Below are 21225 nucleotides of genomic sequence, written 5' to 3'. Positions count from 1 at the left end.
CGCTTTGGGTGAATAACGAGTTTACCAGCATTTCATTTAAACGTCATGTGAACTTGTGACTGATCCTGCAATGGACTCCAAACTACTGTGAGATCATCCAGTAAAATACGGCGCATCTTCTATATTGAAAATAGTGAACACCAGTAAAATACTTCAGTATACACTGAAAATAGTGAAAAGAAAAAACAAATCTGAAATGTCTTTTATTTTTATTGACATTTGCGAGAAAATGTATTAAGTAGTGTTTACTAACTATTACAATAACGTTCCAGCATATAGGCAATTCAATATTTACAGCCTCAATCGCAGTCTATTGTAAGTTAGCCTGGTTTGTGTATTTGCATGTAAGACGTGCACACTTTTGTAGTCAGTTCTGCCTAGTAGTTTATTTAGCCTAGCCATTTTCATTTACTTAACCATTTGTTCCAAATCTGTGATCTACAAGTCTTGTATCTCTGACCCATTCAAAATCCAAATTCTAAAGCTGTAGAAGTGCGTCACATTGTCTTTTGAGAAAGAGGTATTTCTTTAAGACATGTACCCGCCCCTTTTATCAACTGATTTGTGACGTTTGCACTATCACGCTAGTTAATTAGTCTCGCTAGGAGTAAAAGAAGTAATAGTGGAGTGGACTTTGACTTTCTGTGGATAGTGATATAGTTTTCTGTCTTTTTTTGTTTTAGAAGGATGTATAGCGATTCATTAACATTATTAATTTAATGCATCCTATTTGCAAAATGGCAACATTTGGATAATACTTAATAAAAAAAAAAAAAAAAAAAAAAAACGAGGGCGTGTACCAGAAATCGTTTTCCATTTTACATCACCAGCAAAGAAGAACATTAATTGTTTTTTCTTTGTCCAATGGCTGTGGTAAATAACTTTGTCTTGTGAGATTTGTGAGTTTTGTTGGAAGGTTGACGTCATACTTAAGCGCACTACCATTCCTGCTCGGTGACATTATTTAATGAAAACAAAAATGATCGATCGCTGTTGCCTTGAATTATAATTACAGAAAGAAACAGAACTGCATGTATAAATAGTCACAATTTTTTGCTGTTAAGCTTATCATGTTAAACTTTTTTGCAAAAGATCTACACACCACAGCCGGACGCTAGCTTTTCGGACTGGTACATTACTTGAATTTCAAGCACTGCAACAATTCAGAGAATACCTTGGGATGCGTGCGGTTTGTTTACTACTGCTATTGCTACTATTAGTCTATTAAAGCAGAACAATAAAATGTGTTCACCTTCAAATGGGTTTATGAAAGACCTGTATATTTTGTCAGTGGATGTGGGTACCACGAGCATCAGAGGTCACGTCTACGATAAAGAAGCAAATATTAAAGGCTCGAGCAGTGAAAAGGTAAATAATTTGTTTTTAAACTCACATGGTTAAAAAGGGTTGCTTGCTGACCGTTTATTAATACATCAGAAGAACATCTGTACAGTACTAACTATCCCAAAGGGTTAGCGCACTAAGGGAATTCTAATATTGCAGAAGCCTGTTTGAAATCTAAAGTTAGTCGACATGAGAGAATGTTCACCCATTGCACTTGTAGACGTGGAAGTGTTGAACTTGAAAGGCAAAAGTGGTCTGTTAGGAACACCTATAGGAACACCGTTATCAACTCTGAGAACTGTCATATATATTAATATTTCAGGTGCTGGAAATATTTTGGTATAATGGCAAACTAGTACTTATCACCACGGTGTTGGGGGGGGGGGTGGGTTTTCCCCAAAAATTGAATCTTTCGCGCGCGGAAAGCGCGCGAGTGAGTGCTTAATTCTCTATATCAACGGAATTGCCCTATTTTCATACATGTTGCTTAACAGATAACATTTTAACTAATATGGTTTCAATACATGTAGTGATGCACCCACTTGACGTGTTGATTTAACATCAATTCATTTGTGGTTTAGTGGCGAGTTAAAAAAAACCTGCCCTGTCGTAAAGTGTGCGTAGATTCTGGAGCCAATTGGCAACCCTGTGTAAAACCCAAAGTGGTAGAATATAAAAACAAGAATGGAATTCAGACTCCCATTCCACTCAGTAAAGACCCATTTCAGAGTTTATCATCTACCCAATTTGAGCTTGTAGCTAATAGTTGTGGCTGTGATTTCTGAATATAAAACCTGGAATTGATCAAACTGCTGTGCAACGGGATAGTTTTTTTTTATTCTAGGATACACTTTTGCACAGTCACCAGTGCCTGTCAATAGCTTCAACGATAACATAATTGAATAACACATTTTCTATTAATAAAGGCCATCTTTTTTATGATGCACCAAAATGTCTAATTAGCAAAAAGTGCTGTATAAATACTAAAAATTATATTAAAGCTTGAGCAACTGTTTGCTAGAAATATTGAACACTGATAATGGTTCCTGGCAACTGAGGATTTTTGGAGAAATATTGAGCTACTTTGCAAAGGTCTTTCTCAGTACAGTTTGCATGAACTGTGAATTGTATTCATACAGTGGATCATTATTGGACTTGGTGTCAAACTGTTGCAGTTGTAAAATACTCATAAAACATTGCACATGAATTGGTAGTTTGTATGTATTTATTTTTGTATTAATTAGTTTCAAAATAGTCAATAAGGGTAGTGTAGTGTCCCAAATGAGAGACACTGATACACACATAAAAACAGGGATAATTGACTTTGGCACAGGGTTGCAGTTTTAAACAGCTGATAGGGCAAAAGATACCATACAGTGCATAAGTGATTTCACACAGTTCACTTGGGTCCTCCAACACTAATGAGAGCAGTGTTGATGGTACCAAGTTCAGTGGCGAGTTGGTTTTATGAATGTAATAAAGTCATACAGCTTCATAAGAGCATTTCACTACAACAATGCGTATTTCTATAGTATTAGAATCTTGATATTCAAAAACAAGACCACTTATTTTAGAGAAAAAAAAAATCAGCATTGTATAATCAGACAGTCATCAGGAACATTCCCTGTCCTAAATTAACCTTTTAACTGATGTTGTCTGGCTTATGTTTTTGTCTTTTTAATAGCTTTTCTCCAGTCTGGTAATTTCAATTTGTCTATATGTGTCCCCAGCCTGCTCTGGTGACCTCTGAAGCAATAGTGCCCTGCCCGATGGCGCAGCTTCTAGGTTGCAAACTGGAACAGATCTGGCTGTGATAAACAGAGATATGCCTTCACCGTAACTGTCTGTTTATAAAACTTTAGGGTAATGCAGTCGTTAACCCGCAAGATTAGAAATCAACTTCTTCAAGGACAGAGATCATCTCCTGCAAGTTCTCTTATCCTGCAAATCGCATAGTTCAATGTATCATTGTTGCGTTTGACTGTGTGAATGCGGCTTTCTGCATGGTTAAGTAGTAGGTTGAAGTGTGGCTCAAATACAATAATCAAGCATATTACATTAACCAATAGTGTTATATTATTCTGCTTTAAAGTCAATACATGATATAAAGTTAGAAATTCTACTGATGTTCAAGGCTATAGCTATTCTTAATTCATTGTTATCAGTTTGATTCTAAAGATCCTGTATTCAAAAAATGCTGAGTTTCGATGCTGGCTTTAGACCTCACATGAGTACAAAGAGAATGGATGCAATCCCTGTAGTTGCCATATTAAATTACCACAGCCTTTCCATTTGCATTAAAGTAATCCTGCTTCTCATTGTGTTTTATCAGATTAGTCTTCTGTACCCAAACCCTGGCTGGGTAGAGCTGGATCCGGAGGAGCTATGGCTGCAGTTTGTTGCTGTGGTGAAGGCAGCTGTGCAAGGTAAGACTTACTTGGGCACGGATTTGCTGAAGCTATTATTACAGTCTTCAGGGTCACCTATTGATGTAATGTCTCCCACTGTCTGGTTTCTCTACCTTACATATATGAAATATCATGCTGTGTCTTTCCCATTGCCAGCTGTGGCCTAAAATATCAATCTTCTCCCTAACTTTTTTTTCTAAAAAGAGCTTCAAACTCAGTCCTCTCAATGTATAAGTGGTGTTCTAAATAAACAGGAAATAGAAATGGCTTTGTGGTGGTGTGCAAGAGACCCATAGAAAAACAAATTGGCTAACAGAGACTGTACAACCAGTCCCTCGTTTTATCAGGGCCGTCGGGGTCCAATATAAATCCTCTACACAACCCGCTTTTTATCACTTTTCATATAAAAAAGCAGCACACCGTTTTAATTCGTAGAGCGGAGGATAATTGCTTCTCATCAACTTAAAGTCTAATTAATTTCCTGAGTTTTCCTCTCCTTTCTCAAAAGCACAAACCCACTGCATTGAAAGAATCCATTCCCAACATAGGAGGCTTGTTACTAGGGAGCTGACGTCACTGCCCTGTGACTTTTGCTAGTGCATTGCTGCCAGACGTGAACATCTGGTTGGCTAAAATAAAAACCGCTTCAGCAAATAGATATTTAATTTGCTTTGTGTTATTTTGCAATGCGTTTGTATATGATAACAGTATGATAGTAATGCTTTTGTTTTTAATTTTTTTTATATATTTTTGTATGTGCTGTGCAGTACAAAATAAAACAAACAGTAATTCTAAGTGAAATTGCATTGTATATTACAGCTAAGGCAGGCGCAGTTAGACTGTAAAAATGGGGAGCCAGCTCCAGGACCGTGATATATCCGAATCTGCAGTGTAGCGAGAGGAGATATAACAAGGGGAGGGTGTATTGACTAATGCGGTTGCCTGCACTTAAGCGTATTTTCACTGTTCATTCCCTTTACTGCACTGTTACCATGGGTTAGTACTGTAAACTTTAAGGGAATCTACTGGGAAAAGAATTGGGTATATGGAGTGGAAAACAATCTTGAAATAATAAATCCCCAAATGTAATATGTGTGTTTTCTTTTTTTTTAGCTGCAGGTCTACAGATGAAACAAATCACAGCCCTAGGCATTTCAACACAGAGAGCAACTTTCACTACATGGAGCAGGTGAGTGCTGTGCACTGGATAACCAACACATGGTGATGCAAGATTTCGTAGTTGTTTCTTGATGTGAACTAGATGCAAAGAAATGCAGAGACCTTTTCTTCAAATATTAGTTTGGTTTATTTAAAATATACAGGGAATTGTTTTCCCAGTCAGAGCAAACAGATTCAAATAAATTAAGGTCCAGTTTACATTTTTATAGACATGCATATGTATAAGTTGGCTCATCCTTGCTTTCCGTCACTCCATTAGGCATTGCATATATTAATATTAGCACATCAGCACTCCAGTCAGAAATGTGCAGCACCTGGCTGACACAAGAAGTTAACACCCCTTTCCTGTGCCTACTCACATTGCAACTGTAACCCTGGACTCTACGTCTGCTCTTTGATAAGTGGTCTCTCTGTGTGTGATTGTGTACCAATCTCTGCGAGATCAAACGATGCTCTTTGTTCCGCTTGGCTGAGTTAGTCAGCCTGTTATCTCTTGGAGTGCAGGATACGCCCTATAGCCTGGAGGTCGCCGGCTCGGGTCCAGGCTATTTCACTGCCGACCGTGGATGGAAGCTCCCAGGGGGGTGGCGCACAATTGGCCGAGCGCTGCCTGGTGACGGAAGGCTTAGTCTGTCCAGGATGTCCTTGGCTCACCGTGCACCAGCGACCACTGTCGTCTGACAGCACCTGCGGGCTTGCCTGTAAGCTGCCCAGAGCTGTTCTCCGACTCTGTAGCTCTGATTTGGCTGCACAGCGGGCCTGCAGAGTGAAAAGCAACACAGCACGCTTTCATCTTCACCACTTCCGAGTCAGCGCAGGGGTTGTAGCGGTGAGCTGAGCCTAAATACAATTGGACATTCCAAACTGGGAGAAAAACGGGGTAAAATTAATTGTCAACTACTAAATAAAAAAAAAAAAAAAAAAAAACTCAATTTGTCTGAATTCGGCCCTTTCAATAGTCGAATCAGACATCAGTTTGTTACATGTTCTCCAACATATGGCAAACACATTCCCAACCCATTATATGCAAATAAACAAGTTCAGTGTGTCAATGGCATATGCAGCATGTTTTACAAACCAAGGTCCAAATAAACAGGAGAAGATATACCCAGCATGACCTTCACATTGGATTGCATATGCTTGATGTCTCGAAAATTACAGCAAAAGTGTACTGACGGAAGCAACATAGAACATTGTGTTGCAGGGACAATTTGAGCACTGATTGTGCAACATGGAACATTCAACAATCTTTAACAGAAAAACCCGAAACTGCTCAGTCTCGGAGAGAATTCAGCCAATTCATCCCAATTATTTATAATAATAATCTTCCATTCTCAGATTGTGTTCTCATGACTGTATTTTCATTTGAAAGATAATATTAAGATACAAATTCACAACCTAGGAAAGGTTTTTTTTAATAAGTAATTTCTAAATTAATACTAAGTTCCTCTTTTCCTACTAAAAAAGTCCACTGTGAGTAAACTAATCCACCCGCCTGTGTTCACATGCTTGACATTGCTTGACCTCTTTACAGGAAAACAGGAAAACCATTTCACAACTTCATCAGCTGGCAGGACCGTCGAGCTTCTGAGCTTGTCACATCATGGAACAATTCCTTCACAATGAAGGTAGGCCTAGCATGTGTAACAACAAAGAGTAGGCAGAAAATACACTACAGGCTGTAATAGAGGAACCTCACTGGAAAGTAGAGACTGTGCTTTGAGCAGGCCAATTCCAATTAAGACTTGTAGAAAAACCTGGAATGGCTCAAACTGGTACATACACTGAAACAGTGGTTGATATTATATGACAATAACAAAATATTGATGCACTCGCAGTAGACTTGTGCTGACAGTATTCTTGTTTATCCCCTGTCACCAGGCACTCCACGGTTCATCTAAAGTTTTGCACTTCATTACCAGGAGAAAACGGTTCCTGGCTGCAAGTGTCATCACATTTTCTACACAACATGTCACTTTCCGCTTGGCCTGGGCATTGCAGAATTTAAAACAGGTGGCAAAATAAGAGGCAAAATTGAGTTTGTTCTCTTGAGTGGAAAAATACAAAACCAGAACTGGATGAATAAATAATACAAGTAGATAGAATTTGCTGGTAGTGCAGCGGAAGAATCACGGACTTGTAAAAGAACCGTTGTTTCTCCTTTGTGTTTCGACTCTGCTGGTGCTTTTAGCTGCCTGCTGTTTTATACCGTCTGTATATACATTAACTAAGGTGTTAGCAAGAAAAGGAATGCCTGTAAAAATGCATTTTCTAACCATTAAGTGTTTTGTTTCTATTAAGGTCCAAGAAGCCGTTGAGGAAGGAAACTGCTGCTTTGGAACAGTTGACACTTGGCTGCTATACAGACTCACTAAAGGTTCTTCAACTAATGTGTCTTTTAATATACTTGTACAGTTAGTTACAGTTAATTACAACAATTAAGGGCGGTACTTTTATATAGTATAACACTGTGCATGTGTATTATCTGGAAGGGGCTGCTTAATTAATATTGTTTTATTTTTTTTGTATTTTTTTTTGTTTTTTTAAACTGTAGGTGCGGTTCATGCTACAGATTATTCAAATGCGAGTGCCACAGGGATTTTTGATTCTTACCAGGTAGTGTACATATTTTGTTATTTCTTAATCAGGATTAAAGGATTGTATTAATTTTATTTTACTTTTTGCATGCAACATTGATTTTAAGCAGATAAGACCTGCCAATCATACCGTATTCCAGAATAGACAAATTCAGGATTGTAGAGGTTATCAGACCGTTCATTTCAGTTGGGATTTGATCAGAATGCCTGTTTATTGAGGGGTTGGATTAGACAGATTTTACTGTAACATAGTTGAAGTTGCAACAGCGTTTTTATCTTTTCCTTTCAGATGTGTTGGAGTGGAATGCTGTGCTCTCTCATTTCCTTGCCTTTGTCAGTATTCCCTACTGTGGAGAACACTAGGTATGGCCGTATTCATAAAAGTTAGTGGGTCAAATTGGAAATGATTTGAAGCAACATCAAATATACATACCTGTCCTGAATTGCTAAACCTGTGTGAAAGGGGATTTGTTGTTTTGACATTGTATTCAGTGGTGCTGTTAATAAACCACCACTTTTGATTGTGAAATTGACAATAAAAGACGATTTAATTTGTTTTAGTCACAAATTTGGCTCAACTGATACCAGCATCTTTGGTGTGTCTATACCAATAATGTCCTTGGTAAGTATGCTTTTATATAAATATTAATTATTAATGCAATCATTCATTTTTAACTGTCAATTACCAACAACCAAACATACATACACATTTTAATACACATGGAGGTCATGTTTATCCCTCTGTCCTGGAGAATGGATCATCTTACACTTAGTATAAACACAATATTTTATTTAAATGATTACCCACTGTTGCTTGAGGGCTACAGCTTGAGGCTGCTTGCATAAATTTTAATAAACTTTACAGTAATGTTTTTGACTTACAATAATTGCAGCTAATGTGGTAGAGCTGAGCTCTGCAGTCCTCAGATTCACAAGCATGGTCCTGCCACTGTGTGGTAAATATGTAACATGCCATTTTGTTTTTTTAGTGTGTATTATTTAATGTACTAGAAAATTTAAAATCTATTAAAAAAATCCTAAATGTGGTCTTCAGGGCCTCCAGAGGCACACTGCTCTCTTTGCCTGTAATATAATATAACGTGGTGTGCAGAAACAGGACTGTTCAACAGCAGTCTAGACTCCTTCAGCTGTATTTAAGCTTAGGACCGTCTTTGTAGTTAAACTGTCACAGTAGCAGTCAGGTAGTCACAGTTTTACTACAGTAAGGTCAACTGTGTTTCTTGAAATACTGAAGATAATTCCAAACTGGTGTGCTTTTTTTATTCCTAGGTTGCAGATCAGCAGGCCGCTATGTTTGGAGAATGCTGCTTTGACAGGGGAGATGTGAAAATCACCATGGGAACAGGCACTTTCATTAACATCAATACTGGAAACAAACCTCATGCCTCTGTATCAGGTAAACAGAGTTCATTTGCTTCATGCTTAATATTAACTAGGCCACAGCCACTGTTATGAACCGTTCGATTTATTTTTTTTATGACCCTAGCTTTAGCTTAAACCCTCATTTAAATTGCATTGCATTAAAAGTACAGGTTATTACCATGTTAATGACTTAACAATGTTTGTAAACTATTGCAAACAAATGTGATACCGTTGGGCAGTGCATCCTGTCGGTGGTAGAAACAGTTCCTTCTACTTGCAGCACTGTGAGATGCATTCATGTTTTTTGAAAAGTGTTTCCCCAAATTCACCAAGGTTGACACTGCTGTGCTTTTAATTTGCTATGCTATACTGCAATATCTTCTTTTATGTAGGGTTGTATCCAGTAGTTGGCTGGAAAATTGGCCAAGAAGTTGTGTATTTAGCTGAGGGCAATGCAGCTGACACAGGCACTGCCATTAAATGGGCACAAGAACTGGGTAAGGACATTTTCTTGAAAGTATGTTTTGAATAAATTATAATACGCAAATATAGTGAAGGTCTGAATTATTATTGTGCAGTCCCTTATTTAATATTTTGAGATTGTTGTTCATGTCTGCTTCTAACAAGATCCAAATGAGGCAGGAAAACATTTAAAAAAATCTTGAAGAGATATATCTTCATTAGGTACACCACAGATTGGTTCTCATCTCTGCTAAATGTTTTTTTGTACAGATCTCTTCTCGGATGCTGCAGAGACAGAAGCCATGGCTAACAGCGTGCCAGATGCTGATGGAGTCTGCTTTGTGCCATCTTTCAGTGGCTTGCAGGTGAAAATCACTCTGTCCATGAAAATAAAATTCCTGTGACAAAGTAACACTGAGACTGATAGTATTACAATAGGTAGACGCGTAAAATATGTGTTTAACTGTACATGCAACAGTGTGATCCTTGTATATGCAATTTTACAGTCATTTAGAACCTTAATCGTCATTCTTTAGGTTAAGGGATGCAGCAAAAATATGAATGCAGGTAGCAGGTTCATAGAAACTGAAAAGATATATATTGAAATATATACATCCTTTAACTTGGTGTGTATCGTCTGAATGGTAACAAAGTAAACTGGGTTTTATTATTTGGCTGGCTGTGACACTAGTTTGGCTTTATTTACTGTACATTCCCAGGCCCTATTCACGCATCTGTCACTCATTAGTTATTTAAATGATTGAAGACGTTGAGAAAGACTTCTAGTCGAAACGTTTGCTAAAGAAACATTGTTTTTACATCTTGTTTAAGATATTGGTATCTTTTGAAACTTTCTTAGTGCATTGATAAGAAAACCAGCAACTGTCTGGAATAGTCACATGAAAATCAAACAGTATTTTCATAGTTTTTATTTATTATTTTAGTATGTTGCGGTTAAGGCTTTGTAAATTTGAAATCTCCTACAAATCTCTGATCTCAGAAGCCAAAGAAGGAAGGAAGGAAGCTTCATATTGTCACCTTGAAGTCTATGTTTTGTAATTAAATAATAATTAAAATTAGAAAAGGCATTCAGAGCTGTTTAAAGCAACAGGACAGATTTGTCTGCCTGCACAATTGCAGACTCTTGTGCTTCTAGATGTGAATACAAAATTTAGGTCGGAAAAGTAGTAGCGTTTATAATGGAAGGACACCTATAACTTTTACCTCCTTTCTTTCTTTCCTATTGTGTGCTGCCTGTTTCTCTCCTCTGTAAGTCAGGATTTTTGCTTTGTTCATTATTTTACTTCTGATTTTGAAAACTTCCTAATAAGATAGTAATATGGGTATCGTTTTGTACCACTTCCTTGTCAGGCACCCCTGAATGACCCCCATGCATGTGCTTCTTTCATGGGCTTGAAACCTTCGACAACCAAAAGCCATCTAGTACGAGCCATCCTGGAATCCATAGCTTTCAGGTAACTCCTTAAAATGTATGGGTTGATAACTTGGATGAGCACCTGGTTAAGGAGATGCAGTCTGGGTATAAAATAAGACAAACAATGCTGCTGTGGGTGAGATGATGATAAAAAAAAAAAAATAACTGCACAAGTCCAGGTTGGAATTGCTGTATGTTCTGACATGTTTACAGTAGCTGAAGGAAGTTTAGTTAATGGATTTACTGCGCCCCCTTGTGTTCGACTGCTAGTACTGTACCTGTAATTAAGTGGAAATAGGTGTTTTTTTTTTGTTTGTTTTTTTTTGTTTGTTAATGCACACAAGAAATGCACACTGTTGAAAAATAGCATGGGAAATTGTACCATAACATTAAAAGTAAAGTCAAAATAAATGTTTGAACATAACTAACAGTTGGTTCTTTTTATAGGAATAAGCAGCTCTACGAAATTATGAGTGAAGAGACACACATTCCGGTCACAAATATAAGGTGTGTTTGCTATTGTCTTTTTAATAACATTTTGTTAAGCACAATGTAATTCTCCTATTCTCTCTGAGTGCTATTTGTGGTGTATTTATAAAGTTAAAACTATTTTATTCCAAATTTGGCTTGGATGGAGATTTCTAATTTTGTGTAACTACAGAAAGCTAGTATAAATCTCTCTATCTATCTATCTCTCTATCTATAATTTGCTATAGTAAGTGATTAAAAGCCATTAATCACCATTTTAACCGTGATTTAAAAATGATTAACCTACTTCCCAAAAAAATGGCTTTAGTGTATCTACTTCAGCCTGACGACCTTTTTCTTAATCCTGCTCAGCAGGCATAGACGAGGATACTCCAAGCAGTTGCCAGGGTAGTTAGTCGAGGTGGTTTAAATATATCTAAAGCCGTGGATTCAAAGAGATTTTAAGGTTGATCTTGCATACAAGACCTCTGAAGGTTGTCCAAGGTTGTACAGCCCTGTAAACCTCTCAGCAGTAATCTGGCTGTCATGTGGCAATATCAAGTTTGAGTCTGGGGTCACTTCAGTCCAGTTCATAGGTTTAGAAGACAACGTCTCTAATATAAAGCAACAAAAAAAATGTATGTGAAGGTTTTGCATGGACTTGTATTACGGATGGGACGAATACAGCAGTTCCGAATAACATTCCTTTAAAGTCTCTCCGAGTCGACACATTTCAATTTAAAGCCGGTTAAACTTTTTAAATCACACAATTAGGTTGTGCTGCGTAATTTAATTTAAATTTTTTTGTCGCCTTTTAATGTGGACGTTACACACTATTGTTATGCTTATCTGTTTATAATGTCGATTTGCATCAGCCACACAGATTAAAAGGTGATACTTTTTTTTTTAATTGAAAGCACTTTGGAGATTATACGCAGCACAACCTAATTGTGTGATTTAAAAGATTAACCAGCTTTCAATTGAAATGTGTTGGCTCGGTGAGACCTTAAAGGAATCTTATTCGGAACCACTGTATTCGTCCCATCTCTAACTTGTGTACTGAATGTATTTCAATGTAAATCTGTCCAGTGAGAAGTGCTTAGTCCAGTCTTTTATTAACTCCTATTTCTTGTTTGCTTAAGAGACCTTGAATTATATCACGTTTGTTTGTTTGTTTGTTTGTTTAGGTCTAGTTCAGTAAAAAAAAAAGAGTTCTCCTTTACTTTGAAAATATAGCTCATAGTGTGAAGTTGTGCCCCATACATTTTGAAAATAATCTTGAAATATTTTTTCAACCTTGCATCCCTATAGCTGTCCCCTGTAGAAAAAAATAAAATAGTCAGCAATAAAGTAGAGGCCTCAGCACTTAAACTTTGAAATTTTGTAGCAAACGGACGGCAATGAATTCTGTATTGGCGTCAAAGTGAACGTGGTGTGTGGGACAATGCAGCTTGAACATTGACTTTGCCTTTTTCTCCCTTAGGGCTGATGGAGGCGTGTGCAACAACAACTTTGTCATGCAGCTCACAGCCAACCTTTTCAACAGGAAGATCAATAGGCCGAGACATTTTGATATGTCAAGCCTTGGGGCTGCTTTCATTGCGGGCCTGGGGATTGGTACGTACAGGCTTTCAAACATGGATCTATAATACAGCTGGCATATTGGAATTTCCCAGGCATGCTGTCCCAGTCTAACTCTAATGAGAACTCTTAGCTCTCTAGCTGTAGGGAGGAATTGCCTAGTCTACAGTGAATCCATTCATAACCACCATAACATTGACTAGTGGCAGTGGTATAATAAAGTTTGAGACATTTTCCAGAGTAAGGCTGCTGTATAGTTAACATTCAGGAGGAAGAGGGTTTTAAAAAGGGCACTGCTTGAAAGCAAATACGCTCTGAACTTTTTATAGCCCCCAAGCTGTTTCCCAGACTAAGAGGGAGCAGGTAGTGGCATCCAATTAAAAAGCTAATTAACAGATTTTTGTTGTTGTTGGTGTTCAGGGTTCTGGAGTAGCAAGGAAGAACTGACTTGCCTGGGATGCACAGAGAAGGTTTTCTACCCTCAAAATTTGCGGGAAAACTACAAACCTGTCATTGACCGCTGGGAAAAGGCTTTGATGCGCTCAATGCACTGGTATAGCAAACCGTAACTTACTTATTGTAATGTAACAGAATGTGAGTAGGTGAGTCTGCTAACGCATTCTGCAGATTCAATTATACAGGCTTTTAATAATAATAATAATAATAATAATAATAATAATAAAATATTATATATTTCAACTGTGCAATTCTTTATCTTAAGAAAACATTAAGACATTGCATTTCTAAAAGATCAAAAGCAAACTGGATATTTTATACAAAATGCATTTTTTAAAGTAGTTTGCCTTAAAACTAAATACTGGTCAGGTCCAAAAGAACAAAAATTGTAGGCAGTCTACAAGCCACACTGTTGCTAGAGTGCAATAATTTAAATTCATGTTCTTTCATGAAACTTGGGAGGCTTGGGTCTAATTAATGTGAAGTGGTGCATTCCTATTTAGGTAAATCTTTACAAGTTAAACACTTTAAGGTCAAGTATTGAGTAAACCTATAAAATAACTTAACAAGTTATTAATATATCCACAATATCCATAAAAGGCAGCCTGTGATAATGATCCTGTATTTAACAGAAAAGTATAATAGCTGTTTTATTGCAATTTTCTTAAGTATGTAAGTTGTAGGAACAATTGATTTAGTGTATTAATTGATATGTTGTATAAGTTGGTTAGTTCCCTTATTATTTAAGTTTGGAAAGATTAAGGAGTTACTATGAACACTCACACCAGACATGAGGAAATTAACAGCAGCAGTTTGTTGAATACAGAAATATTAAACAGAAATCTCAAAAGTCAGCAATAATAATTAAGTGTGTGCTGTGCATCAGAGATAACTACTAGCGCCACACTTTCAACATAGCTTAACTCAATATACTTGTCTACAAATAGTAGGTTTACTTTAAAAACTCTTTGCATGCAGACATTCAGTCTTAACAAGGTTCATTAAAAGTTTACTTTTCACAAACTATGTAACTCTAATTAGTGATGCAATTAGATTTCAATGTAACAATATGTAATGTAATTAGGTTTTATGTGGATAATGTAGCATAGTTTATATTCAAGAGTCCTGGGCAAATCTGGCTCGGTAGCCATCTGGTTGTGGAAGTTGATTAGTTGAATCGTCCTATGATGTTCATTCCACAAGGATTCTTCAGTCCCCAATGAGATCAACAACACAGGCCTTATGCATTGTCCTCTTTTTAAATTCTTCAACCACAAATGTGGCCGAACAGTGTTTTGTACCTTTTGTAGTCTAATAGACTAAACGTGTTTGTCTGAACAGTCCCTGCTGATACTAGCAGGGTATCTCTCTCGCCCTAGCACGTGGCCTGTTGGCTTCACTCCCCCAAGGTCCTTAGTCTTTCAGGCTGTGTCCACGTCTACAGCTACTTTTTTAGCTGTTTTTATATAAGGTATATAATTCTGGTCATAAGATCCTTTTAGCTTTTTTTAATATTAACAACTTTTCCCAGATCTAATTTGCTTGTGTGAAATGTCCTTATCTGTGTTTCCTAAAAGGTGCAGTAATAACTTGTTAGCTGTTAGCACAGTTTCCGTTGCAGCTGCCAGGTGCTTCCAGATCACTCTATGGCACTTCCTGAGAGTCTCTCTTTGCTTGTAGCATACAAACCTTTAATAGTAACAGTATAGTCAATGTTTATTTGAATATCTTATATTTCATGCAATTAATTAATCCAGGTTGCTTATGATTGATCAGTTTACAGGGAATATCACCTACAAAGTGTAACCCAGACAGGTATGGTAAAGCATATTTAAAAAATAAATAAAAAAAACCTGATAAACTATAGTAAATGCATAGTATAACCATGGGAAAACTGGATTGTTACTGTGCAAAAATACTGTGGTAAACTTATCAGGGTAAAAAAATTATCATTTTATAATGAAGTACTATATCTGCATATATGTACATGTCAAATGGTACACAACTATTGTGTCTACTCAGGAATATATACAGTGATATGTATGTGTGTGTGTATATATATATATATGTATAGATAGATATATGTGTGTGTTTTTTTCTCAAAGAGCCAACTTCCCAATGTTTCGGTATGTTTAACATACCTTTGTCAAGGGAAGGTGTGTTTGAAACTATGTACAATGTGTATATGTGTGTATATCTCTTGTCATACAACAGGAAAAGAACATGGTTTCTGTGTTTCTTTTTTGCTGATTAAAAAATCTACTGACCTGGGAATGAAACTGAAATACGAACCTACCTTTTCTTTAACGACTTGAAAGACCTGTTTGAATTCAGTGAATGGGAGTGTTGCATGTGCATTTTATATAGTGCATTAACACTTCCAGCTGTGTTCTTTGTATATGTAATCATGTACTGTAAGTGTTGGGGCAGATGGATTAAGGACTGGGGGATGGGGCATTATTGAATAGATAATCATCATCTTGAGATACATGAAAATGGGCAGTCCAAACCATGGAACCTGTATTGTTGTGCATTAGATATGAACAAATAGAATAACAAGTGCTGCATCTGTTAACTATATCAAATAGAGCTACAGAACAAAATGAGAATCATACACATGTATGGTACTCTAGAGTGTGTATTGATTGCACTGCATGTTTACAAATGCATTTCTGTATTAATACAAATGTTGTATTGCTAAAAGTTTTTCTTTGGTATTGTACTAAATTGTGAAATTGCTTAAATGCACACATAATAACTAAGTAATCCAGGCCAAAATGCCTTAATAATAATAAAAATAAGCAGAATATAATAAACGGTATTCTCTGTTCATTATTCAACAAATGAAGGAAGCAGGCTCTTCATAAAGTTCAAAACAATTATGATTCAGTACTTTAGGAATACCAAGTGAAATGCAATAGGTGTCGCACTAGAGGGCGCACTTCCTTTAGAGCCAGAACCTAACAAGTTCCACAGCATGGTGTTAGACAGGAGGACAGGACACATGTCAGTGAGATCATGATCAGGGCCATAACCAGAGCTGATATTCTACCAAGGTCAAACCTAGGTTTCAAGCTATAGCTGGCAGTATTTATATGACTGCTTGGTATTTACTATTCAACTTCCAAATCTATGTTACACGACAAACAGAAAATTAAGGAGTCTTTTGTACTTTACCAGCATTTGCATCAGCACTGACGATGCAAAAAATCAACCTCGGACATAACCTTGGTGTCCTCATAGCTAGTTATGGCTATGATCATGATGCTTAGCGTACCGTAATGATTCCACGCCACACTTTTGCAGAAGAGCAGGTGCATTATCACCCGAGTCCTGACAGTTTACATGCTGGTAGAACCACAAACAGTTAGAAAACACCCGTTCAGTACATTGCAAATCTGCTGCGAACCACTGCAGGAACTGTGGATGTGTAAGACAATAATAGCATTCCATTCATACAAACAAGAAGCCAACTTTGGAAAGAGCTTTCATTATTTTACATCCCAAAAAGTGCCAGCTGCTGCAGTTGTACAGTTAAATGACAATAATATCCACACTTTTAAGAGCCATTTCTTGTGCTGCACGAGAATCCATAGATACAAAATATATAAGAAATTACACGAGTGGAAAATTCTTTAATGATTACCCATTATTAGAAAGCTGTGGTAATATAGTGCCAGTGTAGCTGCCATAGTTTTGAGTGCCACTTCTCTTACTTGCATTCACACAGAAAAGGACATGTCCATATTGTATTGTATTTACAATACAACCACTCATGCATATATGCTCTACACAGCCAGCCCTGGAGATCTAGGGCTGGCAGACACCACAGCAAGAATAGAGCTGAGATTGGAATATACAACACCACCCCTTTACTATTCTCATTCCTCTCTGGGATGCTGAAACCGACCTGCAAGACACCTTGTATAACACATTCCTGAGTGGAACACCAAAACCCTGATGTGTATAAACTCATAACAATAACTCAGACACTGTAAACTCTAGCCTCGACAGTCCTGGCGCTTAAACTATTAACTGCAGTGTGAAGTGTGTGCTTCCCTATTCTGAGTCTAAGCTTTGGCAGTATTATGTGGATATGAATCATTATGACCTTATCAGACTGGAACTTTCCTCTGGCAGTCAGAAATTAAAACATTGAGATCTCTTGTGAAATCTACTGTTAAAGTGTTTTTTTTTTTTGCTTGGCATAAACACAATATGATCTGTTATACTGTACATTATGTTAACTGCTATCCATGTCTGAGACATCGAAACACAGAAGTTTCCACCTGCAGCAGCACAGCTTCAAAAGGTATTTCCATATATCTATCCTCCAAGGGGATGTTCCTGCCAAAACATATATGACTACCTATATCTTGTCCACTTATCCAGCTGCGATGAACTTCTGCATTGGCATTTTGTAGCACAAGTTCTTGAGGGAATTATAATAGGTCACAATGATTAACTTTTTCACAGAGCTGTTGAAAGTTACTGTACATCTTGGAAACTACTTCTCCATTTTGATACAACTATTTAATTTAAGGTCCAGTGTTAGTGCTATTGTAATATTTGATTTCCTAATAATAAATCACGCTGCAATTTATTACAGTAATAACTCAGAAATATATAGTATAATATATATAGTATTAGACATGTTGCATTCTTACTGCAACACATCCTTTAAGTCCTGATTTCAAGAGTGACCTTCCTACTGTTGATTTGATGGACAAGGACACCTGTGCCTTGTGCCAGTTCTGTTGTCAATTCAATGCTTGTCTTCTTTCTATCCAGTCCTGGGTTTGTCAATTACAGATGATGTTTCTCTGTACTTGTTGATTATGCTTCGGATACCACATCTTGAATATCGAGTGATAAAAGCTATTTCACAGTGTTTTTCCTTCTTTATGCAAGTCAAGGTTGTTATAATAGTAGATAACACTAGTGGAGGCTTTCAGTAAACATGTCGATGCTCATAATGCATCAGAGAAGAAAAATGCAACATGTCTAAGACTTTTTGGCACAGCAGTGTGTGTGTGTGTATACAGTACCAGTCAAAAGTTTGAGTACACTTGCTGGAAACTAGGTTTTTTTCATAATTGACAATGTTTTATGTCGTATACGTTTCTGTAAATACTTGAAAATGAAAACACATGTTACAATATACAAAACAAAACATAAGGAGTATCAAAGCAATGTTCAAGAAAATTGAAAATTGTCTCAAAATCTTGGATTTCGCAAAATAGCCACCCCTTACCTTAATAACAGCCTCACAAACACAAGGCATTCGGTTAACGAGTTTCAGCAGGAAATCGCCAGACATGTCTTCCTAGCTCTTCTGCAGCAGTTCCCAGAGATGTAGGGCACATGTGGGTAGCTTTGCTTTGACTCTTCTGCCCAATTTGTCCCATAAATGTTCTATGGGATTGAGGTTTTTAGACTGGACAGGCCAGGTCATTAGATTGAGTTGTCCTTCACTTTCCTTCTTTGCCAGATCTTGCACAACTTTGAGGTGTGCTTCAGATTATTATCTTGCTGAAGAATGAAGAACTGCCCAACTAGCCATAATCCTGATGGAATGGCATGCCTCTGAAGTATGCTATGAAAGCCATGCTGGTTGAGCTTGCCATGGACTTGGTAAAGATCACCAACTCTTTCACCAGCAAAGCAACCCCAGACCATGACACTGCCTCCTCCATGCTTGACAGTGGGAACCACACATGCAGAACTAATGCGCTCACCTTCTCTACGTCTTACTAATACTTGGCGGTTGGACCCAAATATTTCAAATTTTGACTCATCGGTCCATAAGACCTACTTCCACTCCTCAAACGTCCGGTTTCTGTATTTTTTGGCTCAGGCAAATCTCTTCCTCTTATTCTGCACTCTTAACAATGGTTTCTTTGCAGCAATTCTTCCAGTTAGTCCAGCTTCATGCAGTCTCCTCTGAACAGTTGAAACATCTGTACTTATAGTAGCATTTAGCTGAGTTTGTATTTCAGGGGCAGTTAATCGCTGGTTTTGCAGACTTGTGACTCGAATGAACTTGTTCTCTGATTCTGAGGTCACCCTTGGCCTGCCTGACCTTGTTCGGTCCTCATGAGTGACAGTTTCTTCAAATTGTTTGATGGTCATGGCCACAGCAGTTACAGACACTTGCAAAGTTCTTGTGATTTGTCTTAAAGATTGACCTTCATTTCTTAAAGTAATTACAGACTGTCTTTTTTCTTTGCTTAACTGAGCGTATTTTGCCATTTTCTGCTCCCTTACATTCAGGAATTACAAACTAGTGCCTATGCTACCTATATTTATAGTAATCATGGTCCTACACCTGTTAACAGTAATTGGTGACAAAAGTTTAATTATATAACATGCTAGTTACTCAGAGAACATCTAACAAAGACACTTGTATACTTAGGCCAGTGTTCTAACACTGTGTTATACACATTTCAGACTTTTAACTGACTTGGGCTTCAGACTGAAATCCCCTTGCTTTGGTTGACCATTTCATTGAAATTGACAAGATTTACATTTTCATTTAAAAATTACATTTTTGAATGCAATTCACTTATGATTATCAGCTTATACAAGTACACGTATCATATAATGAAATATAATGTGTTTATAGACAAGTGTATACAGTTAAAAACATAGATAATCATGAAAAACCTGGTTTCAAGCAGGTGTACTCAAACTTTTGACTGGTACTGTATATATATATATATATATAGAGAGAGAGAGAGAGAGAGAGAGAGAGAGAGAGAGAGAGATTGTAAAGGACACATGTAACAACAATTCTCTCTACTGGTGACTGTTACTGTTGAAGCCTTGATCAGCCGCAATTTGTTGAGCTTTGTGTTTACATCTCCGGAGAATCATCCAATCTGGCGTCGAACATCACATTCATGCGTGTCCAATCAGAGACAATATCAGGCAGCCACCGCCAAGCTTGTGTGCGGAGCCTGTACAGGCAGGAAGAGGCTAGAAGGGGCTGCTTGTTTTTAGTTATTGAAAATAACATGAACTTGAAGGAGAACTTAATTATAGCGTCTCTTTGAACAGGAGACATATTTGTCGATAACTCGTTTACACCAGCTCCACTACGAATATTTGGTTGTCTGTGTAGCTGTGAACATGCATTATTAGTATACGAAAGGTAGCTATAATAATTAACGCAAAACTAATGCTGAGAAAAACATTGTTTTTGGAGGGTGAAAACAGTGCTTCTTGTTGTTCTTCTGTGTTCAGACATTCAAGAAAGTGTTCTTAATTTAAACGTGTTTTGTAAGTAGGTTAGTCTTGAATTGAAGTTAATTATGCGTCGTTGACTCAAGCTGCTGAATTATATTTTCTTGCGTTGAATGTTTTGTTTTGTGATTTAATTTTAAATAGTTTGGGTTATATTTGCGGAAGTTTAATGTTACTATATTTTAAATATTGTCATAAATGTTATAAATATTATAGCTTGTTAAGAAGCGTATGACGACCTAGTTAGATTTTGTGCAACGTAAATGTATTGTAGAATTGCGCATTATGAAAACGAAACGCTTTTGACAAGTTTTGGAAGTAACGTTTAACCTCATGTCACCTCGTTCTTACACAATACAGATGGTAAGTATTTGTTTTCACTTTGTTTAATTGTTACTTTTACATTATTTGTTTAGGTATTTTAGTGGCTGTCGAATACATGCGGATTTTATTTTATTTTTTTTGTAAACGTACAGGCACATGTTTATTGTAGTTTGATGCATATTAAAAGCTAGATTAGAGATTTTCATAATTCGGTAAGGGGAACTTTTGGTACGTACATTTGCAACTTGATATGTAGCCTCGTGACGTACACAGTACAGTATGACGTGTTGATTAAAAAAAAAAAAAAAACCTGCATCCAGTCACGGATTAGTTTGTAACATCC

The 21225-nt window shown here is 37.1% G+C and overlaps 2 protein-coding genes across 12 annotated transcripts in view; both read left to right on the top strand.

Moving 5' to 3' along the window:
• Window positions 1–579: 579 nt before the first annotated feature.
• Window positions 580–15200, top strand: gk5 (glycerol kinase 5). Of its 2 annotated transcripts, XM_041270345.1 has the most exons (16): window positions 580–1368; window positions 3677–3770; window positions 4866–4941; window positions 6466–6559; window positions 6813–6944; window positions 7233–7308; window positions 7486–7547; window positions 7818–7891; window positions 8090–8150; window positions 8819–8945; window positions 9304–9408; window positions 9644–9738; window positions 10745–10848; window positions 11256–11315; window positions 12760–12893; window positions 13278–15200. In XM_041270345.1, the coding sequence occupies exons 1-16, from the start codon at window positions 1243–1245 to the stop codon at window positions 13424–13426; spliced, it is 1569 nt and encodes a 522-aa protein (XP_041126279.1). In that variant the 5' UTR covers window positions 580–1242; the 3' UTR covers window positions 13427–15200. The 2 variants fall into 2 exon arrangements, with proteins under 2 accessions (XP_041126279.1, XP_041126280.1); XM_041270346.1 differs by lacking the exon at window positions 6813–6944.
• A 5052-nt stretch (window positions 15201–20252) lies between these two features.
• The window catches only part of LOC121327351 (transcription factor Dp-2-like), a 31433-nt gene continuing 30460 nt past the window's right edge, over window positions 20253–21225 (top strand). For 4 of the 10 annotated variants that reach the window (XM_041271319.1, XM_041271317.1, XM_041271316.1 and 1 more), the window contains exon 1: window positions 20259–20921. In XM_041271319.1, the coding sequence (XP_041127253.1) occupies window positions 20892–20921 (30 nt within the window). In that variant the 5' untranslated portion in view covers window positions 20259–20891. Of the gene's footprint in view, window positions 20922–21225 lie in introns of all 10 variants that reach the window. The other 6 variants (XM_041271324.1, XM_041271322.1, XM_041271325.1 and 3 more) reach the window with 3 other exon arrangements.

This window comes from Polyodon spathula, chromosome 14 (genome assembly GCF_017654505.1).
Source record: "Polyodon spathula isolate WHYD16114869_AA chromosome 14, ASM1765450v1, whole genome shotgun sequence".
Classification (NCBI taxonomy): Eukaryota; Metazoa; Chordata; class Actinopteri; order Acipenseriformes; family Polyodontidae; genus Polyodon; species Polyodon spathula.
The sequence above is the reverse complement of the archived record's forward strand: the minus strand, read 5'-3'. Positions and strand labels throughout refer to the sequence as shown.

Coding starts and splice junctions, on each gene's coding strand:
- gk5 (XM_041270345.1), top strand. CDS start 1,243: ATGTGTTCACCTTCAAATGGGTTTATGAAAGACCTGTATATTTTGTCA. Junction 6,945..7,232: donor CATTGCAGAATTTAAAACAG/GTGGCAAAATAA, acceptor GTTTCTATTAAG/GTCCAAGAAGCCGTTGAGGA. Junction 11,316..12,759: donor ATTCCGGTCACAAATATAAG/GTGTGTTTGCTA, acceptor TTTCTCCCTTAG/GGCTGATGGAGGCGTGTGCA.